The sequence below is a fragment of the Phyllobates terribilis genome, unplaced genomic scaffold, assembly GCF_046119375.1.
Source record: "Phyllobates terribilis strain yellow unplaced genomic scaffold, ASM4611937v1 Scaffold_11__3_contigs__length_659146591, whole genome shotgun sequence".
NCBI classification, from domain to species: Eukaryota; Metazoa; Chordata; class Amphibia; order Anura; family Dendrobatidae; genus Phyllobates; species Phyllobates terribilis.
The window spans coordinates 283666207-283692625 of NW_027362771.1; the positions used below are offsets into that span (position 1 = coordinate 283666207).

Below are 26419 nucleotides of genomic sequence, written 5' to 3' on the forward strand. Positions count from 1 at the left end.
GGTACCATCTCTAGGTGGCTCAGGGAGGCCATTTGCTTAGCCTATACGTCCACAGGGGTTCCAGCCCCGGACAATGTGAGGGCTCATTCCACCAGAGCCGTTGCAACCTCCTGGGCAGAGAGAGCAGACGTCTCGATCGAGCAGATATGTAGGGCTGCTACTTGGTCTACACCATCCACCTTCTTTAAGCACTATCGGTTGGATCTATCCTCTTCTGATCTCACCTTTGGGAGAAGGGTACTTCAGGCGGTGGTCCCTCCCTAGGGTGCTCATAAATTCTCCAAAATTCTCTCAAGGTGTGCTGTCATGGGGGAGGGGAAAACACCAAGGTTACTTACCGGTAGCCGGTTTTTCCTGAGCCCATGACAGCACCCGTAGTTTCCCCCCCTTATTTTTTCTATGTTTCTCACACCCTGGTGTGCACTGTTTTGGGTGGTGTGTATATGTATATTGTGGTGTTGGTTATGTGCCTAACCTGTTTAGGGAGGTCCTCTCAATGCTCTGTAAACAACTGAAGCGAGGGAGAGGTACCGCCCTTTTATTTCAGACTGTTTCCTGTCCTTGGTGGGGCGGATCCTCTCTCAAGGTGTGCTGTCATGGGCTCAGGAAAAACCGGCTACCGGTAAGTAACCTTGGTGTTTCATCGAGCCACAGTCTAATAAAGGTCTCTTTTGGTTTTCCATCCTTGGTCTCCTATGTAATAAGATGTCATTCCAGCGGTGTCTGCACTGGCTCTCCCGGGGCTCGTGTGACATTGGAATGCGATCCCTGCAGCAAAATGTGTATGATTATCACCCAATTAAAAGTAGTAAAGTGATTAAAAAATGTATGTTCTCCAAAATAAAACTAAAGTGAAACACAATATGGTTAATCGTGTCATGCGATAGGTCCCAGCGGTTATGTGCCATACTTACTGGCATCAGGGCTCTGCACTGAGTTGTGATGGTGATAGCAGTTTTATAACACATCAGCCATTTACTAACACATAAGCAACGTTGGCGTTGTTCCCAATTTATCATCTCCTCTAAATGGGGCCTAAATGGAGGCATTTTTCCCTCAAGTCACCCATTAACAAGGACTACGTTTCTGTCAGAAATGTCTAGGAGATACTTTAAAGCAGCACTCCAGTGTGTGTGTGTGTGTGTGTGTGTGTGTGTGTGTTTTTTTTTGTGTTTTTTTAAGCACTGGAGTGGTGCTTTTAATGTAAAGCCTGTTCCCCTGGTCTTATACTTGTCGTCTGGCGTCTTCACCTTTTTTTTTTTTTTCTAGCGCCACTCTGCTCTCGTGGTGCCATTTTGTGACCACAACTTCTGACTGGCTGGAAGTCAGATGCTACATCACAAGCTCTCAGTGCAAATCTATGAGAGTCAGAATGAGACTCTCATAGACTTGCACTGAAGAGTGACCTCTGCGCAGCTCCATGGAACACCGGAGCAGCCGGCAGGTCACAATACTGCAGGAGACCGACGGCAGCGGCAGTGATAAAAGGTGAAGACTGCAGTAGGGGAGTATAAGAGTAGGGTCAGGGACCTTAGATTAGAAGCACCACTCCAGCAGTAAAACAAAAAAAATAAAACTGGATTGGTGCTTTAATTGATTAGTCTTTGCATTGTACCTGGAACATATATATATATTTTTTTAATTCTGCAGCAGTAAAGATTGGATATACATTTTTAACCTTTAACATTGGCTGAAAAAAAATCTCCATTCTAGACTGTTCAAGAAATTAGTTAGGAGACTAGAGAATTGAGAGTGCTACCTCACTTAAACATAATGTCTTGCTACAAAAAGTCATCTAAAACGATGTTAACATGAAAACAAAAATAACAGAGCAAACCTTTACCCTTTATGAAGCATTTAAGTCTTGTGTTTCTTCCCACCTGGGATGCAGAATGTAGGCTACAATAGAATGCTTTTGAAGTGGCCTAAAATGTGTTCTTGTGACATTCACTGCTCTGTAGCTCCCAGAATCGTTCTGGTGTTGTACAGAGCGGTAGAAATCTATTTTCACACTTTCTGCTCTAGTTGCAGGCGTTTTGTGATCTACTACCACATTCCCATTGCAGCCTTCGTATTGAGGTAGAAGAGGCTTTGATTTCACTTGCAATTTTCAGCACATTATTTTTCCTTATAATGACTGCTAAATGCTGCAGCAGGGTGTCAATTTTTTATCACTGCAGAAAGCAGGTGCTTTCTTGTGACATTTAACTAAAAAAAAAAAAAGCAATGGCTGCCCTTTCTTTAGACTTCATCCATGCTGTGATAGTTAAAGGAACATTCAGTCTTAACAAGCATTGCTTTAAAAATCCCTTCTTTAAGTCTCCGCCAAGGCATCTTGATAGATATATATCTATATAATCTATGTTTTTGTGTGTGTATAGTATAAGATTGATAGATATAGATATATATCTGTTAAAGCTATTGCTAAATGTAGCAGGAAATTGGGTACATATATTTCTTGTAACCCTTTGTATTTCTACTGTTGAACATTGAAAACATATATAATCAGTGTTGTAAACCACACATTGCACTGGAATATCTTATAGCAATTCGTGAATGATAAAAACATTAATGAATTAAAATAAACACTTCGCTTATTGTAATAGATTCTTACCTTATTAAATCCTTTAAATATAAAGTTGTTTTTTTTTGTTCATTAAATGTTGATTTTCAGAGCAAAGGCTGCAGTCTGTTAAAATTTGAGCTATTCTGACTAACCTGGCTTCAAAGTATACTGACTGAACAGTGCTGAGTAGCAATGCCACTAGGGGGCGGCATGCAACCATAAAATCAAGGGATAAGAACCTATTTATCAATCTTCTGTGAAGTGTGTGTTTGTGTGTGTATATGTGTATATATAATATATATATATATATATATCTATATATATATATATATATATCTCTATCTCTATATATATATATCTATATATTATATTATAGTGTGTATGTATATATTTATTGGTATTTGTGTGTCTATAGTAACAATTATAGGCTGAAGTACTAATGTAGATGCAAAGATTTGTGTAACAGCACTCTGAAAATATTAACTACATGAATCCCACGGTTACTACACAAGTAGAAATGTGTGGTTCTTGGTTACATTTTGATCAAAGTATAGCTGAATCCAATTCTTTCCTACTTCTTTTGAGTCCTAAACACAAAGAAGTGAGTCTGTTTGTATAGTGTCTTGTCTAAAAGACCCCATCTCATTGCTGGCAGATGGGCTCACATACTTTAAGAACCTCCCTTTTTTACATGTATTGTAGAATGGCCGCTGCAGTAGAGAGCTCAAACATGCCTCATACTTTCCTACTTGTCAAGAAAGGATGGACCATATTCTTTGCTGCCAATGCCAACCTTGCATGCTCCGTTGCAGATCTGGTGTTACTCTTTTTACGCCTCTTCTTTGCCGAGATGTTAAAATCAAAGTATTAGGTCCCTAATGAGTTCATTTTTGTTAAGTCCAAGTGTTATCAGTTTTCACTGGGAGCATGTACTTCTCCCTATAGGATACTGAATCATAAGCAGGCAGCATTACTCAGTAGCAAGAAGAGCACATTCCCACCATTACTTAGAACAGGTTACTCTGTCTGACATTAGAAATCTCACACATTGAGAAACCTGCTCTAAGCTATAGTGGGATCATTTTCTTCTTTCCTTTTTTGAGTGTTGTTGCCTTCTTATGATTTGGCAATGGGAGGAAGAAGTACAGTACACTTGCCTAGTGAAAACTATCTGATAACACCTACCGTATATACTAGAGTATAAGCCGAGTTTTTCAGGACATTTTTTATGCTGAAAAAGGCCCCGTCAGGTTATACTCTGGTATATACTCGTATATAAAAATTCAGTTTGTGGATAGTGAGAGAGGTTGCGGCGGAGGAGCAGTGCACAGGCAATAGCCGCTGCGGCAGCTGCCACATGTGCCCGTTGCTGAAGGGAAATGAATATTTCCTCTTCTCCACTTCCATGGGCGTGGAGAAGAATGCATATTCATTCTCTTTAGTAGCGGGCACAGAGGAGCGCTGAGCCGCAGCTCCTGCTGGCAGTGCTCGCTACTAAAGAGAATGCATATTCGCCCCTCTCCATGCACATAGTCCTGGCGTGGAGAGGAGTGAATATGCCCGCAGCTCACATCAGCATCTGAGAGTCCATGGCAGTGACTCCATGCGCTGCTCAGATGCAGAAATGAACTGCTGGCGGAATAGTACACAACACTGGAGCAGAGGTGAGGAAGGAAGGTGAGTATAAGTGTTTATTTTTTTATGTGTGTAGGTATGGGGCCATAAAAACAAGGATTGGGGGATGAGGAGGCCATGCATGCCAGGATTGGGGGGATGAGGAGGCCATGCATGCCAGGATTGGGGGCATGAGGATGCCATGCATGCCAGGATTGGGGGATGAGGAGGCCATGCATGCCAGGATTGGGGGATGAGGAGGCCATGCATGCCAGGATGGGGAAATTTACCAGTAGCTGTTGCATTTCCCACCCTAGGCTTATACTCAAGTCAATAAGTTTTCCCAGTTTTTTGTGGTAAAATTGGGTACCTCGGCTTATACTTGAGTATATACGGTACTGAAAATGAACTCCTTGGGAGCCAAATACTTTGCTAATATCTCTGCAATGGAGACGTGAAAATTAAATAAATAAAAATTATATATATATTATATTGTGTCTCCAGTTCAACATGAAAAATTAGTTGAAAGGTCCTGTTTAAGAGATCAGTTGTAATACTTCTAAAAAGTGTTGTTGGCCAGGACACTATGGATGATCATAGATTGTGAGGCAAGGAGGTCTTGATTTATTTTATATTTTCTCTGGGCTGATGAAATTAACCATCGAGGACTTGAGATGTTCTTTAAACAGATTTGTTTGTGTAGTAAATATACTAAATTATTAATGCTGTGGAACCCCTTTGAATATTTTATGTAACACTGCAAGTTAAGATTTCTTTCTATTGTGAGTTTCACCTACACACTTGCTGGATTTGTGAGCTCAGGTGTTAAATCTGACTTCACGTGGTATTTAAATTCCAAAATCGGCATAAACCATGAAAAGTGGGAGGCAAGCTTAAGCTAAACTTCTGAAAGAACTGCAGGAGTGACATTATTAACAAAGGGGACATACATTTAAATACCAAGCAAGACAAAGATGGATTATATTAAAAGGCTTTGTTTTATAAGAGTGCTACTGGCTTTGATTTTTTTTCCTTCTCTTCCTTTTAACAAATTATTTCTCGAGCAAAGAATGTACTGAATAATTAACATTCCAGAGAAAATGAACCCAGCCACGCAGAACTGGGATCACTGCATCTATATGCGCTTAAGTTATTCTGTAGTAAATAAAGAGTGAAGCGAATGGCATTGTATCCTCTCTACGAAAATTAGGTCTTGATACAGTAGTGTTCAAAATAATAGCAGTCCAATATGGCTAACCAAATTGATCACTGTTTTTGGTATAAATTATATTACCACATGTCAAACAATTTACCAGTTTGTGCAGTAGATTCTAAGAAAACCACAAGACTCCGCATTCATGATCTGCATGTTTTTGAGTTTGTGTATTTGAATAATTGAAGGGGTGTGTGTTCAAAATAATAGCAGTGTGGAGTTCAATTAGTGAGGTCAATCATTCTGTGAAGAAACGGGTGTGAATCAGGTGGCCCTTATTTAAGGGTGAAGCCAGCACATGTTGTACATGAAGTTCTCCTTGAAAGCCTGAGAAATATGGGTCGTTCGAGACATTGTTCAGAAGTAGTGTTGAGTGAATTTGCTCGGCATTTCAAATTCGGGTTCCGGCTTGTTGGTGCCAAAAAATTGGTTCCGCCCATGAACATCCCTAATTTGCCACACTGTCACGCTGATGTTGTCTGTGTGACAGCGTGGCAAATCAGAGATGTTCGTGGGCGGAACCAATTTTTTGGCACCAACAAGCCGGAACCCCGAACACAAACCCGAATTTGAAATGCAGAGCAAATTCGCTCAACACTGTTCAGAAGAATAGCATTCTTTGATTATAAAGTTGATTGGAGAGGGTAAAATTTATAAAGTGCAGACAATAATACTGTTCAGCTAAAATGATCTCCAATGCTTTAAAATGGAAAGCAAAACCAGAGAGATGTGGAAGAAAACTGAAGACTACCATTCGAATGGATCGAAGAATAGCCAGAATGGCAAGGGCTCAGCCAATGATCAGCTCCAGGATGATCACAGACCGTCTCAAGTTTCCTGTGAGTACTGTGACAGTTAGAAGACGCCTGTGTGAAGCTAATCTCTTAGTAAGAAGTCCCTGCAAAGTCCCACTATTAAAAAAAATGTGCTAAAGCGGATACAATTTGCCAAAGAACACATCAATTGGCCTAAAGCGAAATGGAGAAACATTTTGTGGACTGATGAAAGTAAAATTGTTCTTTTTGGGTCCAAGGGCCGCAGACAGTTCGTCAGACGACCCCAAAACTCTGCTTTCAAGCCACAGTACACTCTGAAGACAGTGAAGCATAGTGATGCAAGCATCATGATATGTGCATGTTTCTTTTACTATGGTGCCGGACCTATTTACCGTATACAAGGCATCATCGACCAGTTTGCATGTATTAAAATACTTGAAGAGGCCATGTTGCCTTATACTGAAGAGGATATGCCCTTAAAATGGGTGTTTCAACAAGACAGCAACCCTAAATACACCAGTAAACGAGCAAATTCTTGGTTCCAGTCCAAAAAAATTGAGGTTATGGAGTGGCCAGCTCAATCCCCGGACCTTAGTCCAATAGCATACTTGTGGGGTGACATCAGAAATGCAGTTTCTGAGGCAAAGCCAACAAATGGCAAAAAAAATTGTGGGATGTAGTTGTGGCGCCCATGTCTGTAGCACCACAAAATGCCTGCATGTGTAATATAATTCATATGTATTGCCAGTTATGGTGAGGGTAAGTTCTCTGCTGTTTTCATTACGTACACATATTGTTACCTGATCCCTTACTGGAGCATTGTGCACTTTTGTCCAAACCAGGAAGTTGTGCACGATCCCTCAGAGAGGGGAGGAGGTTATTTGGTAGTGGAAGTTGCTGTGTGAGGAAGAAAGAAGTAGCATCATGGAGGGTCCTGGTGCAAGGGAGAAAAGCGTGCTCCCTCTGCAAGAACAAGCTGCACAAGGCCGGGTCTTAGTCCCGAGAACACAGACTTCCAGGGTCCGTGCTAAACTGATCGATTCTGTCGGTCAAAGACTGAGCAAGAGTGCTTTTTCCTAGGGGCTCAGTGGTACATAGGATCAGGAACACTACTACAGGAGAAAGTAGGTGTTTTCCACAGGATTCAAGCTGTCTGCTCGCTGGAAGGGATCACAGATCCAAGAAAAAAGAGAAGGGTGGGCACTGCTATAAATGTATGTGATGGGGTGCTACAGTAGCCTGATAGGACTACAGCAAAATAATACGAAGAAAAAGCACAGGCTATAGGAACTATGCACACCCACAATGTTCTATAAAAAATCACAAAATCTTTATTGAAGTTTTATACAAGACCATCTACCACAGTACATAGAGTAAAAACATTTAAAAATAGGCAAAACATTGCTCTAAACAATATCAAAAAAGGGGGAAAAATATCAATATGTTCATTCAAAGCAATAAATCCCCTTGAACCCGCAGGTAAATAATGTACCACTTGTCAATTCCCATAGTATAAAGCATGGACATTAAGTATATCACAATAGCATACCACATAATTTAATTTATCAATGACAGAAAGTGCATGCATAATGATGAGCCAGGTAACCCTGGATAACCATGTCAAAGGTTGAAATGTATATAGGGAATGAATTAGGATAGTTACTTGCCGGCACTGGAAACCCTACACGTTGCGCTGCTACACCGCAGCTTCGTCAGGGGTAAATTGTAAAGGAGCATGGATGCTCAAAAATACTGTGGCCTATTTGGCATAACCTCTTTCAGGTGAGGATCGATACCCTCATGTAGTTTACTGCATCCACATGGGATCCAGTAACTGTTTACCTTTGGACCCCTGGGGACCCAAGCAATCGTCTACCAAAGGTATACTTAGCAGCAGGAAGGCTACACAACTTCACAGAAGAGAATCTGAACCCCCACCATGCAGGTCTGTCCAAAACTCTGTATGTGAACTGTATAGAAGCTTCTGGAACTGTTTGCAGAACTTGAGTAAAAGGTACAAAATGGTTATTACCCTGTCTCGAGCTGATTATTCCCTGCTGCGCCATTCCTGCTCCAACTCTCCTGGGAGCCAGCCTTGGTTGAGAAGGGTTAATCATCTGGCACTGCTGATCACCACCTAACTCCCAGGGGCCCTTATCAGTGCCTGGCCATACCAGGCCGAACATCCCAACTGGCGTCACAAACCTTTTCATTTTATTAACCCCCACAAATGATAAAGACTGTCACGCGCCCTCGGCCAGACCATACCAGCACTCGGACCGCTGTGCACTAGTACCGTGACCGCAGCGGCAGGGCTCCACAGACTCAAAGTATCCTGGGCTGGAATAACAGTTGACAGGTGCCAGAAGTGAAGATGTGAAGCAGTTCTAAAAAACTGTGGGTATACAACTAAATATTAGGTTAGTGATTCATAGGAATGCTAAATCCTCAAAAAAAAAGTACATATTGTGAGTTGTAAAGACACATGCAGAAATGGCTATTTTTTTTTTTTTTTAGAGCAGCCAAATGTTCATTTTTTTTTTTTTTGTCCTTTTCTGTAAAGTAGTTAAAAATGATATACATTTCTTCATGTTTTGAATTAGAAAACAGTGTGCAATGTTCCCAATGCATGGAAATAAAAACTAGTATAAAGATTTTGGGCTTAACATGTTTTCAAGTAATACAGAATCAGTTTGTAGTCCTTTTCAGAATTTATTTGCGAATAAATCATTGCACAACTAGAATATGTAGGTTTGTGCTTTTGTATATTTAAGTCGATTTAGAATGCAATTTCTCCTTGGAAATGATCACTTGCCAAAGGTCAACCTGGATATATATATTTTTTTTATTTTAAGGGCTTTGTATATTATTTTTTGGATTTTGGGTTGACTTAAATACAAGGTTTATTCTCCAGAGTTGTCCTAAGACTAGAGTAGGCTTAAAATATTACTAAATTCCTGTTTTGTTTTATTTTCACCAAAATGATGACAAAGCAAGCTTTTCCTCTTTATGCTAAAAACCAAATGTGATTGATTTGATTATACAAGACTTTTCACAAGTGGGTCTACTCTGTGTAATTGTGGTTTACACAAGTTACAGATGTTGAGCAGCATCCTTTGTACTGTTCCTCTGGAAGTTACATAGTTTATAAGGCCGAAAAAAGACAAGCGTCCATCCAGTTCAGCCTATTTCTTGTGCACTGCAGCTATTCTGCAGCGTTGATCCAGGGGAAGGCAAAAAAAACCCATGCGTTATAGGCCAATTTACATCATTGAGGAAAAATTCACTTCCCGACACCAATCTGGCAGTCAGATTAAATCCCTGGATTAATTAACTAAGCATAAAATGTAATTTTATTGTTCTCAAGAAAGGCGTCCAGGCCTCTCTTGAACTCTTTAAGTGAGTTGGACATCACCACTTCCTCTCCCAGAGAGTTCCAGAGTCTCACGGCTCTGACCGTAAAGAATCCCCTTCTATGCTGGTGCAGAAACCTCCTTTCCTCCAGACGCATAGTGTGCCCCCTCGTCTTTGTCACCATCCTTGGTATAAACAGGTCATGGGAGAGATCTCTGTACTGCCCCCTGATGTATTTATACATGTTTAGGAGGTCTCCCCTAAGCCTTCTCTTTTCCAACGTAAATAGGCCTAATTTTGACAACCTCTCTGGGTATTCTAGTCCCTCCATTCCCTTTATTACCTTAGTCGTCCTCCTTTGTACCCTCTCTAGCTCCAATATGTCTTTCCTGAGCACCGGAGCCCAGAACTGTGCACAATATTCTAAGTGCGGCTTTACCAGAGCTTTATACAGAGGAAGAACAATGTTCTCATCATATGCCCCTATTCCTCTTCTGATGCATGCCATGACTCTATTTGCCTTCGCAGCTGCTGCCTGACACTGGGCACTCCAATTTAATTTGCTATTAACCAAGACGCCCAGGTCCTTCTCCATGTCAGATTTCCCCAACGGTTTCCCATTTAATATGTATGGGTGACTGCTGTTTTTCTTTCCCATGTGCATGACCTTACATTTATCGGCATTGAACCCCATTTGCCATTTTTTGGCCCAACTCCCCAATTTATCTAAATCCTCCTGTAGCTGTGCCCTATCCTCATCTGTATTAACTACTTTACAAAGTTTAGTATCATCTGCAAATATTGCTATTTTACTATGCAACCCTTCCACTAGATCATTAATAAATATATTAAATAATATAGGACCCAAGACAGACCCTTGAGGCACCCCTCTAGTAACCCTGACACCCCCTGAGCTTACTCCATTGATAACCACCCTCTGCTTTCTATCACTCAGCCAGCTATTCACCCACTTGCACACATTATCCCCCAGACCAAGCATTCTCATTTTATATACCAACCTTTTGTGTGGCACGGTATCAAACGCTTTGGAGAAGTCAAGGTATACAACATCCACTGACTCTCCCCGGTCCAGCTGTGAGCTCACCTCCTCGTAGAAGGCAATCAGGTTTGTTTGGCAGGAGCGATCACTCATGAATCCATGTTGATATGGAGTTAGACAGTTATTATCATTAAGATATTCTACAATAGCATCTCTAAGAAATCCTTCAAACAATTTACCCACAACAGACGTTAAGCTAACTGGTCTATAGTTCCCAGGGTCACTTTTAGACCCCTTTTTGAATATTGGTACCACATTTGCTTGGCGCCAGTCTAGTGGGACAGTCCCTGTCCATAAAGAGTGCTTGAATATAAGATAAAGCGGCCTGTCGATCACATTACTTAATTCTTTTAGTACCCGGGGGTGTATGTCATCTGGGCCTGGTGACTTGTCTATTTTGATATTATTTAGGCGTTTCTGAACTTCCTCCTGGGTTAGGTGGGTGATATTTAGCGGAGGGTTTACTTTATCACTCTGCATTTCCTCCGATAAATTGTTTTCTTTTGTGAAAACAGTGGAGAAGAAGCTATTGAGTAGGTTTGCTTTACCCTCATCGCCCTCTATGATTTTACCCAGGTTATTTTTCAATGAGCCAACTCCATCAGTTTTAATCCTTTTACTGTTTATATAGTTAAAGAACAGTTTGGGATTCGTTTTACTTTCCTTGGCAATTAGTCTCTCTATCTCCTCTTTTGCTATTCTTATTTGTTTCTTACAGATTGTTTTTTTTCCCTATAAGATATTAGCGCTTCCTCGCTGCCTTCTTGTTTAAGTTTACCGAAAGCCCTTTTTTTGTTTTTCATTGCCCTCTTGACTTCCTTATTTAGCCATATTGGCTTCCTCCTATTCCTAGCCCTTTTATTCCCATAAGGTATGTACCTTCTACAGTGACTATGTAGGACTGTTTTGAAAATTTCCCATTTTCTATCCGTGCTCCTATTACTGAAGATACTATCCCAGTCTATAAGGTGAAGGGCATCTCTTAGCTGATCAAACTTTGCCCTCCTGAAGTTCAGTGTTTTTGTGACTCCCTTGCTGGGCACCCTACTGAAGCACATGTGGAATTGTATAATGTTGTGGTCACTATTTCCTAGGTACCCCCCGACCTGCACCTCAGTTATTCTGTCTGGCCTGTTAGTTAATATTAAGTCTAAAAGGGCCATCCTTCTAGTTGGTTCCTGCACAAGTTGTGACAAATAATTGTCTTTGATAATTGACAGAAACCTGTTTCCTTTCTGAGATCTACAGCTTTCGGTTTCCCAGTCTATAGTGGGGTACTTGAAGTCCCCCATACTAATCACCTCGTTATTTTTTGCTACTTCGTCTATTTGTCTCATTAATAGACTTTCCGTGGCTTCTGCTATATTTGGTGGTTTATAACAGACTCCTGTGATAATTTTATTATTGTTTTTTGCCCCATGTATCTCCACCCATAAGTATTATTGTTCTTTCCTTCGTTCCTTGGTATTTTATTTTACTAAACTACAATGAAAAAGCTTCCGAAGTTCCAATTGGCTTGATACTTTCTATTATATGCGATGTGTCAAATCTGATTTTGAAATCACACTGAGTAACTGTAGCAAATGCTGTTAGAATCTTTAAGGGAGTCCTCTGGAGTGGTGCGAGGGAAATAAAGCAAGTGTAATTATAGGTTCCTAAAAACCTTTTTATTATCAAATCATCAAGGAGGAGGGAGTGTTTATATACGCATTTTCACATTTGGAGCAGGACACTTCACGGTATATGGAACGATGCTGAAGAAATTGTCTAACAAGTCTTCCTCTTAGTGAACCTTGCAATATCTGCTTTGGGGTGGAATCTGTAATGCCTCTGCCGCATTCTTTTTTTGTTTAGGAGCACTTTAATGATCTACTTACAGTTTTATACCTTGTTTCTCTGCTTAAACAGCAGTTCAGCACTAAGAATCCTGTGTTCTCCTAAACTGGAGTTAAGCTATTCTGTAAGGTTATGTGGACCCATGGTAACACATGGTTTGCCTTTGATTCATGGTATATCATGGCATTAGCACTTCCAATCAGTGACCTCAGGGTTTCCTTGTTTGCTCGTAACGTGCACCATTCTTCTGAATTTTAATTACCGCCTCTTATCTTAAAGTGCCAACATTTTTATCTAGAAAGCTTTTAGAACATTTACTCCTTTTTATTGCTTCTTTATATTCATATTTTCTTGCTTTTATATTTTAGGCAAAGATGATGAACAGCCTAAGAAAACTCTTGGTCTAGTTCCTTCTGAACCTGCTCAAATACTTGCAAATCATGTAATGAATGGACAAAAAAGTACCAGCAGGCTTACAAACCAAGTTAAACCTGATCAAGTTCATTCTCCAAATAAACCACAGCAAGCTTCCCCAACTGAGAAGAGGAGAAAGAATTCAATTGATAAGTCGACATTGAAATCCATAAAGAGAGAATCTGGAGAATATCGTACTGAACAGTTTAAGGCAAATGGACACAATAGAAAACCTCCTCAGCCTGTTACTCCAACTCAGGACAAAGTTAAGTACTATGACCATGCTGCCGCCAACCAAAACTCCAATGCAACATCCAGTTCATCAAAGGGAATTGCTCCTAAATGGAATTTGCCATCAGAATCCAAAAATAAAGAGCTTCTACTAAAGCACATGAGTGATGGAAGGGGCAATCCACCGGAATATAGAGTTTCAAGTCAGACTGAATCTCGGGGTTTAGCAGTGAAGCAGAAAAATAGAGTGTTTGATGCCGGAGGTAAGAGAGGATCCAATGCATCACAGTATGATAATGTTTCTGGTGGTGAAAATGAGAATGACAATTATGTTGAAGATTCCAGACATCAGTCAGATATGGCTGACAAAAATGTGATGTATTTTAATAGCACTTCATCACACATTCCGTCTAAAGGATCCAGTCCACCAAGAGCAACTGATAGTAATTCAGCTTTTGGCATGCAACCACGCTCTCCCGGACGTTCAACACCATTTCAGGGTACTGGTGATGGGTACAAACAACCACCACCGTCTTACAGCAGCCCCCCACTTTATCAGAATAATGCAAAATACTCAATGAGTAGACTAAGTAATGAACACCATTCACCAACCCGGATCGGTGCATCAAATAGGTCCTATGATCACAGTTTTGATTTTCCTTCAGATAAAATGCCTATGAACTCTATTGGTAGGCAAAACCCAGTAACCTCACCTTCCAACAGAATTGAAGTTCTACCTGCAGAAGAGAATGCTACTCTACACCTAGGTAACTTTAATCAGAGGGAAAACCACAGATATATTGTTATTCCACCCATAGATTACCAACTGGACCACACATTCTCACCTGAAGTGTCGTTTGGGACCTTTGGACAACCATTAAACCGGGAGGCATCTAGAAGTTACTTGTCAAATTTGCAGAAATCCCCAGGCTCTTACCAGCCCTCTAGCCCAATGACCAATTTTTCTTCTTTATCTGTTAATAGTCCAGTGAGGCTAAGGACTTCACCACACAACGAGCAAGTAACTCCGCCACGGTATCTACATTCAAAACCTGGAGCACCGCACTTTCGAAATCACCGCGATGGACTAATAATGCATGAGTCTGTTATGCTATGAACCATTAATCATGGTTTCACAGTGGAATTGGGTTGCTTTGTCTTCACAAGCAACATTTCAAGCATGAACTTATTGTGAGTCTCTTAAAATTGTCTGGAATGGGACAATATACCATAACACATACATGGAAGCATTCAGCTAAGTTAGTGTAGACTTACCAACTATGTGTTACTTAGATTGTTCTATATGTAGCCTTTTCTGTACATATATCCTGAGATATTTATTAATTCTTTAGCTACATAACTTTAGTGCCTCAATAATGGATTTTAGTTCAAGAAATTATTTAAAAGATTTAAGTAATGCGACCAATGATTAAGGTGAAATTTATGAAAGTATTCTCTTTATCTAAGAATACATTTTGGGGTGATTCCCAGGAGATTCTGAACTTTTGAAGTCTGTTACCGCTACAGTTAAGGCATTACTTTCTACAGTACATCTGTATACAGTTTTAGCAAAGAGTCAATTTAAGATGTGCCTACTACTTATGTTAGCTTTATCAAACGTTTTGATACTTCTCAGACTAATGAAAGTTTTAATGTAGACTCCATGTGAGTTCTTCGACATTCTTCTGTTGAGATATTGGAGATCTGCGCTTGCGAGGGTTATTGTGTTCCTGCAGACAGTACATGAAAGTATTATAACGCTTAATGCATGAGATTGCAAACAATAACCAGGCCCTACAGTCTTTTTTAATGATGGTTCTGTACTTGGGGAAGGGGGGGGGGCTTTTCTTAGTGCTTCAACAGTGAGCAGCAGCTGCTATAGATTCTGCCTAGGTTGTATTAGGCTTAATGGTGTCTTCCAACAACTTCAGCCTACTCACGCTGTAAAATGCTTTATTGTATCCATTTGACACTATGCACTTTACCGATATTGATTTTGAAAGTGCTGTACCAGCTGTGAGATGTAGGTGTTGAGTGCATCCCATGCAAAACAAAAGCTAATGCAATAAGGTCAGAATGTCCAAATTAAAGTTACAGAAATGCCATATGATCATTGACAGAATTCAAAGCAGTTTTAGGAAATGTACTCAAAAAGAAACCTGAATAGTGAGTTTAGATTATATGATTATGGAAGATGGTAAAGCGCTGCATTTCTTTTGTATTACTGCAATTGGGTTTAGTTATATTGGTTTGTTTTAAACCTTAAGAATATGTTCCCACGTAGCAAAAATGCATAATTTTCTACTGCGTGGTCGCTTGTAGAAAATCTGATGTGTCTTACAGTACCAGCATTATGATTAAGATTTTAAGGAATCTCATGCACACTCTGGCAAAAATATATCAGCAGCATAGATTGACCAATTTATCCTGTGTCATTGCATATAAATGCTCACATGTAGCCTTTTCACAATATCGGCATTGGTAAATACCATCGCTGATATTCCTGTGGTGTGTTCGCAGTGACATGATATATGGGAAACGTACCCTTAAGCGGTTTTCCCATAACCAAAATGTATCCACTATCCATAGAATGGGTGGTAAGGGTTTAACTACTCACAAATCCGGGGACCCACAATTCCCTTGAATTGAATGAGGTCGAGCATGCGCACCCCTGCTCCATTCAAAGTCTATTGGACTGTGCAGACTAGAGCGTTTGACCATCTTCAGCAGTGCCTCAGGAATGGAGTGGTGGACTCGCATGTGCCCCACTGCTTCATGCATATAGAGTACTCAAGGACCCTGGTTCTTGTCATCAGTAAGAGTCCAATCGACCAGATTCCCCATCGATAATAGTTTTGAATATAGTAAAAAAAAAAAAAAAAAAAGCTTTAATTTTCTTACATTTTTTTTTCTATGCGAGACAGCTTAGTATTTGTGAAGCAGAGATGCGAGGTTAGTATATGAAGTATAGTATATAGACAGCTGATCAGTCACAGGTGACATCTCTACACTGTTGATGCAGTATTGAGTGTGGTGCCTTCTTGTTCCATGAGGTATTTAGTGCATATTCCTCATAACATTACTGACGGATTGCATTGTCTTTCCCCCAGATGCAGAACACTTGCAATATTTCCATCATCACTATGAAGTTGAATAAAAACGTGTCTGTATTTATAGCAATATCTCCTCTAATTGCACCGCTTTGCGATCGCTCGCTGAATAGGTAAACATTCCACAGTTGATTATTTCATACATGCTTTCAGATGAATCTCTCCCCGCCTTCAGTAATCGTGCACTCTGCTCTATCAGCATGTGTCTTTCACTGTGTGCCTTGGCTTTTAATGGCTTAATGTCTGCTGTTTTATCATTACACTATCACACCTTTTACGAAGCGATGCATTGTGTGCCGAAATGACACTAATAGTTAAGAGAAGGCAAATCAATTTGAATTGTCTGCTTTATTTCCAAGTGCTGGGCTGAGTGGGTTTTTCACCTACTTCTGATTGACACATTTTTTCTTTGATTTCTTTCTTTTTTTTCTGCTTTCTTTAACTGTTACAGAAGAAGAGTATAATTTTAGTCATTTCAGCTTTCACTTGGCAGCATCATAAACCAAAGTAGTACGGCATGTTTCTTTGCAGGGAACACACAATACCTTAATTACATAGAAGTGTTAATGTTTCTTTTTCATATTATGTAAGTATTTAAGTTGGATCAGAAAAGTTGTATTTTTATTTCTTCAAGTTTTAAGGTACAGTTGTAATAAATTTTAGAAAAGCGAAAACTAGTTAATGTGTGCAGTGGTAACGTCAGCAATGAGTGATCTGTGTGTACGGTCTATCATAGTAAGGCTATGTTCCCACAATGAGTTTTTGATGCTGTGCATTTTCGCTGCATCTAAAACGCGTTGTCTTACGGTTCCAGCAAAGTGGATGGGTTTTATAAAAATCTTATGCCTTCTGTGCTTTTTTTTTTTTTTTTGACTCCGTGTAAACTGACCTGCGGTGCATGTTTCGAATCTGCATCATGTCAATTTCTCTTGTGAATATGCGGAGTTTGGATTTTTCCCATAGAATTACATTAGATGTGGAAAATCCGCCGTTAAAAAAACACATATAATTCACACAGGACTATATCAGTAAAGTTTGGTCAAAGCCAAATACCAGAATGTATAAAAAAAACAAAGCAGCTTGATTTAAAACATGACATACCAACGAGACGAAAAACATCATTTAAAAATGCATGTAAAAAAAAATTAAAAAACCTCCTATAACATAATTTACTTAATAGGTGCAGATAATCTGTAACATCAAAAACTCAATATGGGAACATAGCCTTAGTGCTAACAGCTAGCTGAACACTACATCTCAACAAATGATAAAACTCCTTTTTTGTGATCATTGTTGTCTGTGTTGCTGATTATTTCCAGAAATACAGAAATGAATTCTAATACAATGTACATAAATGTGACTGTAATAATACTCATGTCCTAATCGCAGGCCTTTGATTCCTAATCAAGCTCTACAACATACTGTGCTGAGCTGGTAACACTGCTCCTTTAAAAAAAAAAAAATATCAGCGATGGTAAATATTGTAGATTTAATGTATAAATATATACACACTATTTTCATATGTCATTCGCTACAGTTTTTAACTGTTTTTAATTTGTACTGTATTTTTTAATATGTTAAAGATTAATATTATTAAGTACCTACAGACTGTGTCTCTTATTTGCAAACTTTCAGTTTTCTTCTAAATTGGTAATGGAAGGGTACTTCAAAAGTGACAAGATCTTGCTTCAATTTCTATTTCCAGGGCGTCTGCAGATGCGGGTATGAGAAATTGTAGGCGTTTCATCCAGAAAAATAGATTTTTTTTTTTTTTCTTCACAATTTCATCTGTCTGTTTTTTTTTACGTTCTGGTGCGATCCGTTTTCATACACCTACATTAAAAAATTTGTGATTTCAGTGCTTACCTAACGACTGACACTTGGGGTATGTTCCTGGAGGTATTTAAATGTATAAAAACCTACCAGAAGGAATGAGGATCACCTATGTGTTTCTGTAATTTATCGCCAGTTTGAAGCATCGCTGCTCTCTTGTGGTTCTCTCCCATAGCGTCCATGCAAAATCTGCTTTAATCAATGACATTTAAGCAGTTTTCCAACTTAAGGTAAAAATATCTGAAGCCATGAACCCTGTTTGGAAAACACCACTCTATACATTCTCAGATTCCCCCAATAGTTAGCGCTGGTTCCACTATTACTAAATTGACTCATAAATGTTTCATGTTGACTTAACCCCTTAAACCCCCCCCCCCCCAGCTTGCTTTAACCTTACTGATCAAGCCTATTTCTTCATTTCTGACCAGTGTCACTTTGTGATAACTCTGGAACACTTCAACATATCTCAGTGATTCTGAGTGTTTTTTTTCCCTGACATGTACTTCATACTACTGGTAAATTTAGGTCGATATGATTTTCGTTTATGAAAATATCAAAAATGTGTCTTTTTCATATGTATTTATTAGTATATTTTTTTGTTTATTTTTATAATATTTGTACAATTTTTCCCTTTTTTTTTTTTTTTTAACTTTTTTACTTAATCCCTCTATGGGACTTTAACTTTTATCACTCTGATCGCTGGTATAATGCATTGCAATTATACCTGTCAGTGCTGCACTGACAGAAGCCTCTTAGCCATGCTCTGAGCATGGTCTAACAGGCTTGCCGTAGCTGACTGACCCAGATGCCTCGGGTTGCCATGGCAATGAATCGACTTTCTAAATGCTGCAATTGATCTCGATCGCAGCATTTAGGGGGTTAAATGGTCCAGGGCGGTGCGTGTCACTGGCAGATAAAGGCACTGGAAGGTGAGTATTTGACAGGGGACTTGGCTTTAAAGCACCACTCCAGCGGTAAAATAAAATAAAAAAATGCTGGAGTGGTGCTCTGAAGACACTTAGAAAATTAGTTTTTGTATAAATATGAAGTTATGCATCTTGGGTATTATAAGTCTTATACTAAGAGTAGGTTCACATAAACATATAAAAGAAAAAATCGGTTGGAGTTTCACCCAGAAAAGTGGTACGATTTTTATTTCTTACTTACGGTATCTATATGCAGCCCTTCCCTTGTCTTCTTTACTGCTGTAAAAAAAAAAATAATTTACAGTTTCCTATGTTATAAAATTGTAATGTATCCGTAAAAATCTGAAGCTAATACTGTGGCTCCGCGTGACATCCATTTTTTTTTCTTCTTTATTTTACATGCAGATTCTGCACTGCATTGAATAACATTGGACCGAGCACTGTTTTTTTTTTTTTTTATATGGTCGTGTGAACAAGCCCTTAAAAGTAGTAAAACAGAGAGAATGGAATTGGGTCTGTATACTAAATAACAGCATACAATATCAATCAGATGCTTCTAAGCCCATAAGGGTCTGCTATGTGTTATAAGAAGATTGCACATGCAGAATTGAGCCATTTTATCACAAAAAGAATTCTATGAAGTTAGGTTGTTCTTCTTTGTACCTTTTCTAAGAGCAAGTTCATAAGTGCAGTAGTCACCATTATGCTAGAAATTGCATAATGGATTAATATCATAAAACATGCTTTATAAAAGCATATGGCCTAATAGCCTAATTTAAATATGTAATAAAGGATAAAAGAAAAACCTTGAATAACACAGATGATAAAGTATGATACCAACAAAAAAAGCCCCCAAACACAGTAAGATATCCCCACAGTGAATTCCTCCACAGTATCCTCCACACGAACGGTATAATGACCCTACTATGCCCCCCTACCTCGATCACCTGACAAAGAATGGTGACCCCCATCACAGTATGATTCTCCAACTGTAATTCCCATACAGTATAATGGCCACAAAAAGTGCTCCATACAGTATAGTGGGCCCCACATACTCCTCCATACAGTATAACGGGGCCCTGCATTGCCGTCCATACATAGTGGCCCAACATATTGTTCCATAGTATAAAGCTCCCTCATTTAAAAAAAATAATCAATACCTCTGCCCGTTCCCCTGCTTCTCCGGTCTCTTCATGGTCTCTTCAAATCCTCTGCCCATATTACTACAGCGGGCGCAATGTAGTGACGTCATCGCGCCCCCTGCGCTGAGACGTCAGATGCAGAGGGGAAATGAAGGAAGAGGGAACGTCAGCTGACACTCCTTCCTCCATTATTGCTTTCAAATTTATCGGCATAAAGGATTCTGATATAGTTGAAAGTGCGACGTCGGGCAGGGGCATCGCAAGCCAAATATACTCACCCTGTGGGCCAGAGTTTGACATATGTGACCTAGCAGATTAAATCAAAGGCTAGGTGTCTTTTCTGGACCAGGTGCAACATTTCAAAATGCAACTTCATATATCCACTAATCAAAATAATACCAGAATTCAACTAGACCTGCTTGTTATTGTTTTACTATATTTCACTCAAAAATAATCATGATGTTCATAGCTTCTGTCTTCATTCTATGTGTTGTTTGTATTCACCAATTTTTCCACTTGGAGGTTCTGTCCATATCCGTCCTTCTCACTCTTCTTCATCCTTGCACGGGTCACGTACAGTGGTGTAAAAAAGTGTTTGTCCCCTTTCCTGATTTCTTATTCGTTTGCATGTTTGTCACACTTAAATGTTTCAGATCCAAAAACAAATTTAAATATTAGACAAAGATAACACAAGTAAACACCAAATGTAGTTTTCAAATGAAGGTCTTTATTAAGGGAAAAATAAATCCACACCTACAGAGCCGTGTGTGAAAAAGTGATTGCCTCCACCCTCCTCCTTTAAAACATAAATTAACTCTGAACTCCACTTCCCAAAGATGGGATAAACCAATTTCCCTAGTCACACACATGCCTGTTAATTTCCATACCGGTTCACAATCAAGAAATCACTTAATTAGGACCTGCCTGGCAAAGTGAAATAGACCAAAAGATCCTCAAAAGCTAGGCATCATGCTGCAATCCAAAAAAATTCAGGAACAAATGAGAAACAAAGCAATTGAGATATATCAATCTGGAAAAGGTTATAAAGCCATTTCTAAAGATTTGGGACTCCAGCGAACCAGAGTGAGAGCCATTACCCACAAATGGTGAAAACAAAGAACAGTGGTGAACCTTCCCAGGAGTGGCCGGCTGACCCAAATTACCCCAAGAGCACAGCGAACGACTCATCCAAGAGGTCACAAAAGACCCCACAACAACATCCAAAGAACTGCAGGCATCACTTGCCTCAGTTAAGGTCAGTGTTCATGACTCCACCATAAGAAAGAGACTGGGCAAAAATGGCATGCATGGCAGAGTTCCAAGACTAAAACCACTGCTGAGAAAAAAAGAACATAAAGCCTCGTATCTGTTTTGCCAGAAAACATCTTGATGATCGCAAAGATTTTTGGGAGAATACTCTGTGGACTGACGAGACAAAAGTTGAACTTTTTGGAAGGTGTATGTCCTATTACATCTGGTATAGAAGTAACACAGCATTTCAGAAAAGGAACATCATACCAACAGTAAAATATGGTGGTGGTAGTGTGATGGTCTGGGGCTGCTTTGCTGCTTCACTACCTGGAAGACTTGCTGTGGTAAATGGAACCATGAATTCTGCTGTTTACCAGAAAATCCTAAAGGAGAATGTTTGGCCATCTATTTGTGACTTTAAGCTGAAGCACACTTGGATTATACAACAGGACAATGATCCAAAATACACCAGCAAGTCCACCTCTGAATGGCTTAAAAAAAAAACAAAATGAAGACTTTGGAGTGGCCTAGTCAAAGTCCTGACCTTAATCCGATTGAAATGCTTTGGCCTGACCTTTAAAAAGGCGGTTCCTGCTTTAAAACCCTCCAATGTGGCTGAATTACAACAATTTTGCAAAGATGAGTGGGCCAAAATTCCTGCAGAGCGCTGTAAAAGACTCATTGCCAGTTATGGCAAATTCTTGATTGCAGTTGTTACTGCTAAGAGTGGCCCTACCAGGTATTCGGTTTAGGGGGCAATCTCTTTTTCACACAGGCCCTGTAGGTTTAGATTTCTTTTTTTCCTAATATTACAGACCTTCATTTAAAAAACTGCATTTTGTGTTTACTTGTGTTATCTTTGTCTAATATTTAAATTTAGTTTTTTGTTTTGTGATCTGAAACATGTAAGTTTGACAAACATGCAAAAGAATAAGAAATCAGGAAGGGGCAAACACTTTCACACCACTGTACATTATTTACTTTAAAACCTTAACACTGTTCGGAATTGAGGCTCCGTGCTCCCACGTGGGAATGGAGCAGGTCCAGTGCTATGCTACTCCGGTCACAGGCTTCGCCTTTGTCCTGACCCTGGAGTCGTAGCTATTACGTGTGCACGGAGCCTGTCCCAATCTTTTGGAACATCGCGTTCTTGTAGGATGTGTGATGTTTCTCCACTTGCCAGGCAATGCAGGATGCTGCTGTGCATGGCACTATGCAATGGTGGGGTGTTACCCATTCTGCTGGTCAAACTAGCAGGGAGTGGCTGTCTGGGGATGATTGGGAGGTATTTAACACCTGATCATTAGGCAGGCTATTTAATCCTGCTCCCTGCTCAGTCCTTTCCTGTTTAGTGCACTTCTTATGTGCTTGGTAGTGAGCATTAGTGTTTTGCTATCTTTCAGAGGTTTTCTCATTTTCTCTTCTAGTTTTACTTTCTGGGGTTCTTGCAGAGGTACTCACCTGGTTCTTGACTAGGCACCAGCTGCATCACCAGACGCCAGCTGTCTGGCAGAGCCCTTCCAGGGCCAGTTATGCCAAATTTTCTCCTCTATTTACTGGGAGCTGGTGAAGAGTATTCCCGGCCCTCAAGGGCTTGCCTAGCTGGGCAGCTTGTGCCAAGTGCGTCTGTGGCTGCTGGTTTGGTGCTAGTCTTGCTGGGACCCTCTGCAAAGCACATTAACATCCCATGATGTACACATCCGTCATAAAGTGGGTCTGCGTAAGTGGAGCAGGCTCAGGAGCTGAACCCGCTTCTCGTGCGTCAAATGCCAGTTAACAGCTGAGTTCTGATTACTGTTGTTAATAACTTAGATGCCGCTATCCGTCTTTGAAACTGCATTGAAAAAGAGTACTCCTGGTGTTTACTCTGTCTTGCTTCTCATGGCACAATTTCTGTGAACTGATGGGTTACCATAGCTCCTATCTTGGTACTTCCATTAAGCCCAACTTCAGGCTGAGCTTTATAGAAGTCCGTTATATACACTATATACTTTCATACTGTAGTAATGCAGTGTAGAGATGATCGCAGGTTGGAATCACCTAAATGGCTAAAAAAAATTACCCTCAATTTCCACTGTTAAAAAAAAAAAAAAGAAAGAAATGCCAAACATTTATTTTTCTCAGTCCATGACCATTCAAGACTTTAACTTGTCCTGCAACAAACATTAACTCATCTGACTATGCATGACGGTAAAATAAGTTATGCCTCTTGGAAGAAGGGAAGAGAAAGACAAAAGCTTAAAAACGAAAAAATCACCCTTCGTTTTCCTTCACAGATCTGCGTTTCCAGTACTCGTGGTATCCGTAAAAAAAAAAAAAGATACCCATAATAACCTATGGTGCTATGTGCATGTTTGTGTTTTTTTTCCTGCAGCACAGAAGAAAAAAAAAACAGTACAAGTCTATGGATCTGTGAAAAACACGTACAGCACACGGATGGCATCTGCTTGCAGTCCATGTTTAACATAGCAAAGTAAAGGAGAAGCTTGATCATTTATTTCTTTATCCATACCAGAAAAACACAGATGATAAAAACAGACACATGGGTGTCACACTGATGGAAAACACTGATGACATCGGTGCCATATTTTCACGTACGTATTTTATACGGATGTGTGAAGGTGGCCTTAAGTGGTTAAACCACAGCTTCTCTAAATTTTTCTTCCTGGGCTTCAACAACCAGAACATAATGATGCTTGGGCCTCAACACTAGTATACCATGCCATATGATAAAATATATATATATATATATATAATCTAATACACACACACACACAGTGGGGAAAATAAGTATTTGATACACTGCCAATTTTGCAAGTTCTCACACCAACAAAGAATGGAGGGGTCTGTAATTTTTATCGTAGGTACCCTTCTACTGTGAGAGACAGAATCTAAAAATAAAAAACTGAAAATCATATTGCATGATTTTTAAATAATTTAAATTGCATTTTATTACATGAAATAAGTATTTGATCACATACCAACTAGCAAGAATTCTGTCTGTTAGTTTTTTTTTTTTTTTAAGAAACTCTGCACTCATTACCTGTATTAATTGCACCTGTTTGAACTCGTTACCTGCATAAAAGACACCTGTCCACACACTCAATCACACTCCAACCACTACACAATGGCCAAAACCAAAGAACTGTCTATGGACACCAGAGGCAAAATTGTAGACCTGCAGAAGGCTAGGATAGGGTACAGGATAATGGGCAAGCAGCTTGGTGAGAAGGCAACTGTTGGCACAATTATGAGAAAACGGCCGAAACACAAGATGACTGTCAATCTTACTCGGTCTGGGGCTCCATGCAAGATCTCGCCTCGTGGGGTAAGGATGATTCTGAAAAAGGTCAGGAATCAACCCAGAAGTACATGGGAGGACCTGGTCAATGACCCGAAGAGAGCTGGGACCACAGTATCAAACGTTACCATTAGTAATACACTATGCCATCATGGATTTAAAATCCTGCAGGGCATGCAAAGTCATCCCAGCACATGTCCAGGCCTGTTTGAAGTTTGCCAATGACTATCTGGATGATCCAGGTGAGGCATGAGAGATGGTCATGTGGTCAGATGAGACCGAAATATAACTTTTTGGTATTAACTCCACTTGCCATATTTGGAGGAAGAAGAAGGATAAGTACAACCCCAAGAACACCGTCCCAACCTTGAAGCTGGGTGGGGGAAACATCCTACTACCTGCACCAGTGGCCATATTCCCTCACATCTCATTCAGTCCCTTTCTCCAACTGTCAACACTCACCATCTAAAATATTTAACCTCTCCTTTTTATCTGGTATTTTTCCCTCTTTTAAACACGCCAGCATACATCCATTACTTAAAAAACCATCCCTCGACCAGAACTGCGCTGCTAACTTCAGACCTTTTTCCAATCTTCCCTTTACCTCTAAATGCCTGGAACGCTTGGTCCACTCCCGTCTAATCCGCTCTCTGATAACTCTCTTCTTGACCCTTTACAATCTGGTTTTCACTCTTTACATTCTTCTGAAACTGCACTCATTAAAGTCTCTAGTTATCTACTAACAGCCAAATCTAATGGTCACTACGTCCTGCTGATTCTCCTTGATCTCTCTTGAGCATTTTACACTGTGGATCACCAGCTCCTCCTCACTATGCTCCACTCAGTTGGCCTCAAGGACACCGTTCTCTCTTTGTTCTCCTACCTCTCTGACCGCTCCTTCACGGTGTCTTTTGCTGGCTCCTATTCCTCTCCTCTTCCCCTTACTGTCTAGGTTCCTCAAGGATCAGTCCTAGGCCCCCTTATTTTCTCCTTGTACACAGCTCCTATTGGACAAACAATCAGTAGATTCGGTTTTCAATACCATCTCTATCCTGATGACACCCAATTATACACCTCTTCTCAGGACATCACCCCTGCATTATTACAAAATACCAGTGATGGTCTTTCCACTGTCTCTAACATTATGTCCTCCTTCTATTTAAAACTGAATCTGTCAGAAATGGAACTACTCGTATTTCCTTCCTCCACTAACCTATCTATGCCCAATATTTCCATTTCCATTTGTGGCTCCACCATTACTCCCCAGCAACATGCCCGCGGTCTTGGGGTCATACTTGATTCAGATCTTTCCTCCACTCTTCACATCAAATCACTCGCTCGCTCATGCCATCTACACCTCAAAAATATCTCTGAATTAGAACTTTTCTTATCTTTGGCTCTGCAAAGACTCTTACTGTAGCTCTTAATCATTCTCGTCTGGACTATTGCAACTCTTTTTTCTAATCGGTCCCCCCCTCTTACTAAATTCTCCCCTCTCCAATCCGTCCTGAATGCAGCAGCCAGGCTCATATTCCTTGCCAACCTCTACACTGGTGCCTCTTCCCTGTGCCAGTCATTGCACTGGTTGCCCATCCAATATAAAGTTCAATATAAACTTATCACTCACCCACAAAGCTCTCCACGGTTCAGCACCACTCTGCATCTCCTCCCTTGTCTCAGTCTACCACCCTACAGGTGCCCTCCGTTCTGCTAATGACTTAAAACTAAAATCCTCTATAATCCGCACCTCCCACTCCCGTCTCCAAGATTTCTCACTTGCTGCGCCAATTCT

General features: G+C 40.1%; 1 protein-coding gene across 4 annotated transcripts in view; it reads left to right on the forward strand.

Annotated features, from left to right (window-relative positions):
• Positions 1–14899, forward strand: part of USP6NL (USP6 N-terminal like) — a 224722-nt gene extending 209823 nt beyond the window's left edge. For all 4 annotated transcript variants that reach the window (XM_073652402.1, XM_073652401.1, XM_073652400.1 and 1 more), the window contains one exon: positions 12788–14899. In XM_073652402.1, the coding sequence (XP_073508503.1) occupies positions 12788–14181 (1394 nt within the window). In that variant the 3' untranslated portion in view covers positions 14182–14899. The remainder of the gene's footprint in view (positions 1–12787) is intronic.
• Positions 14900–26419: the final 11520 nt, after the last annotated feature.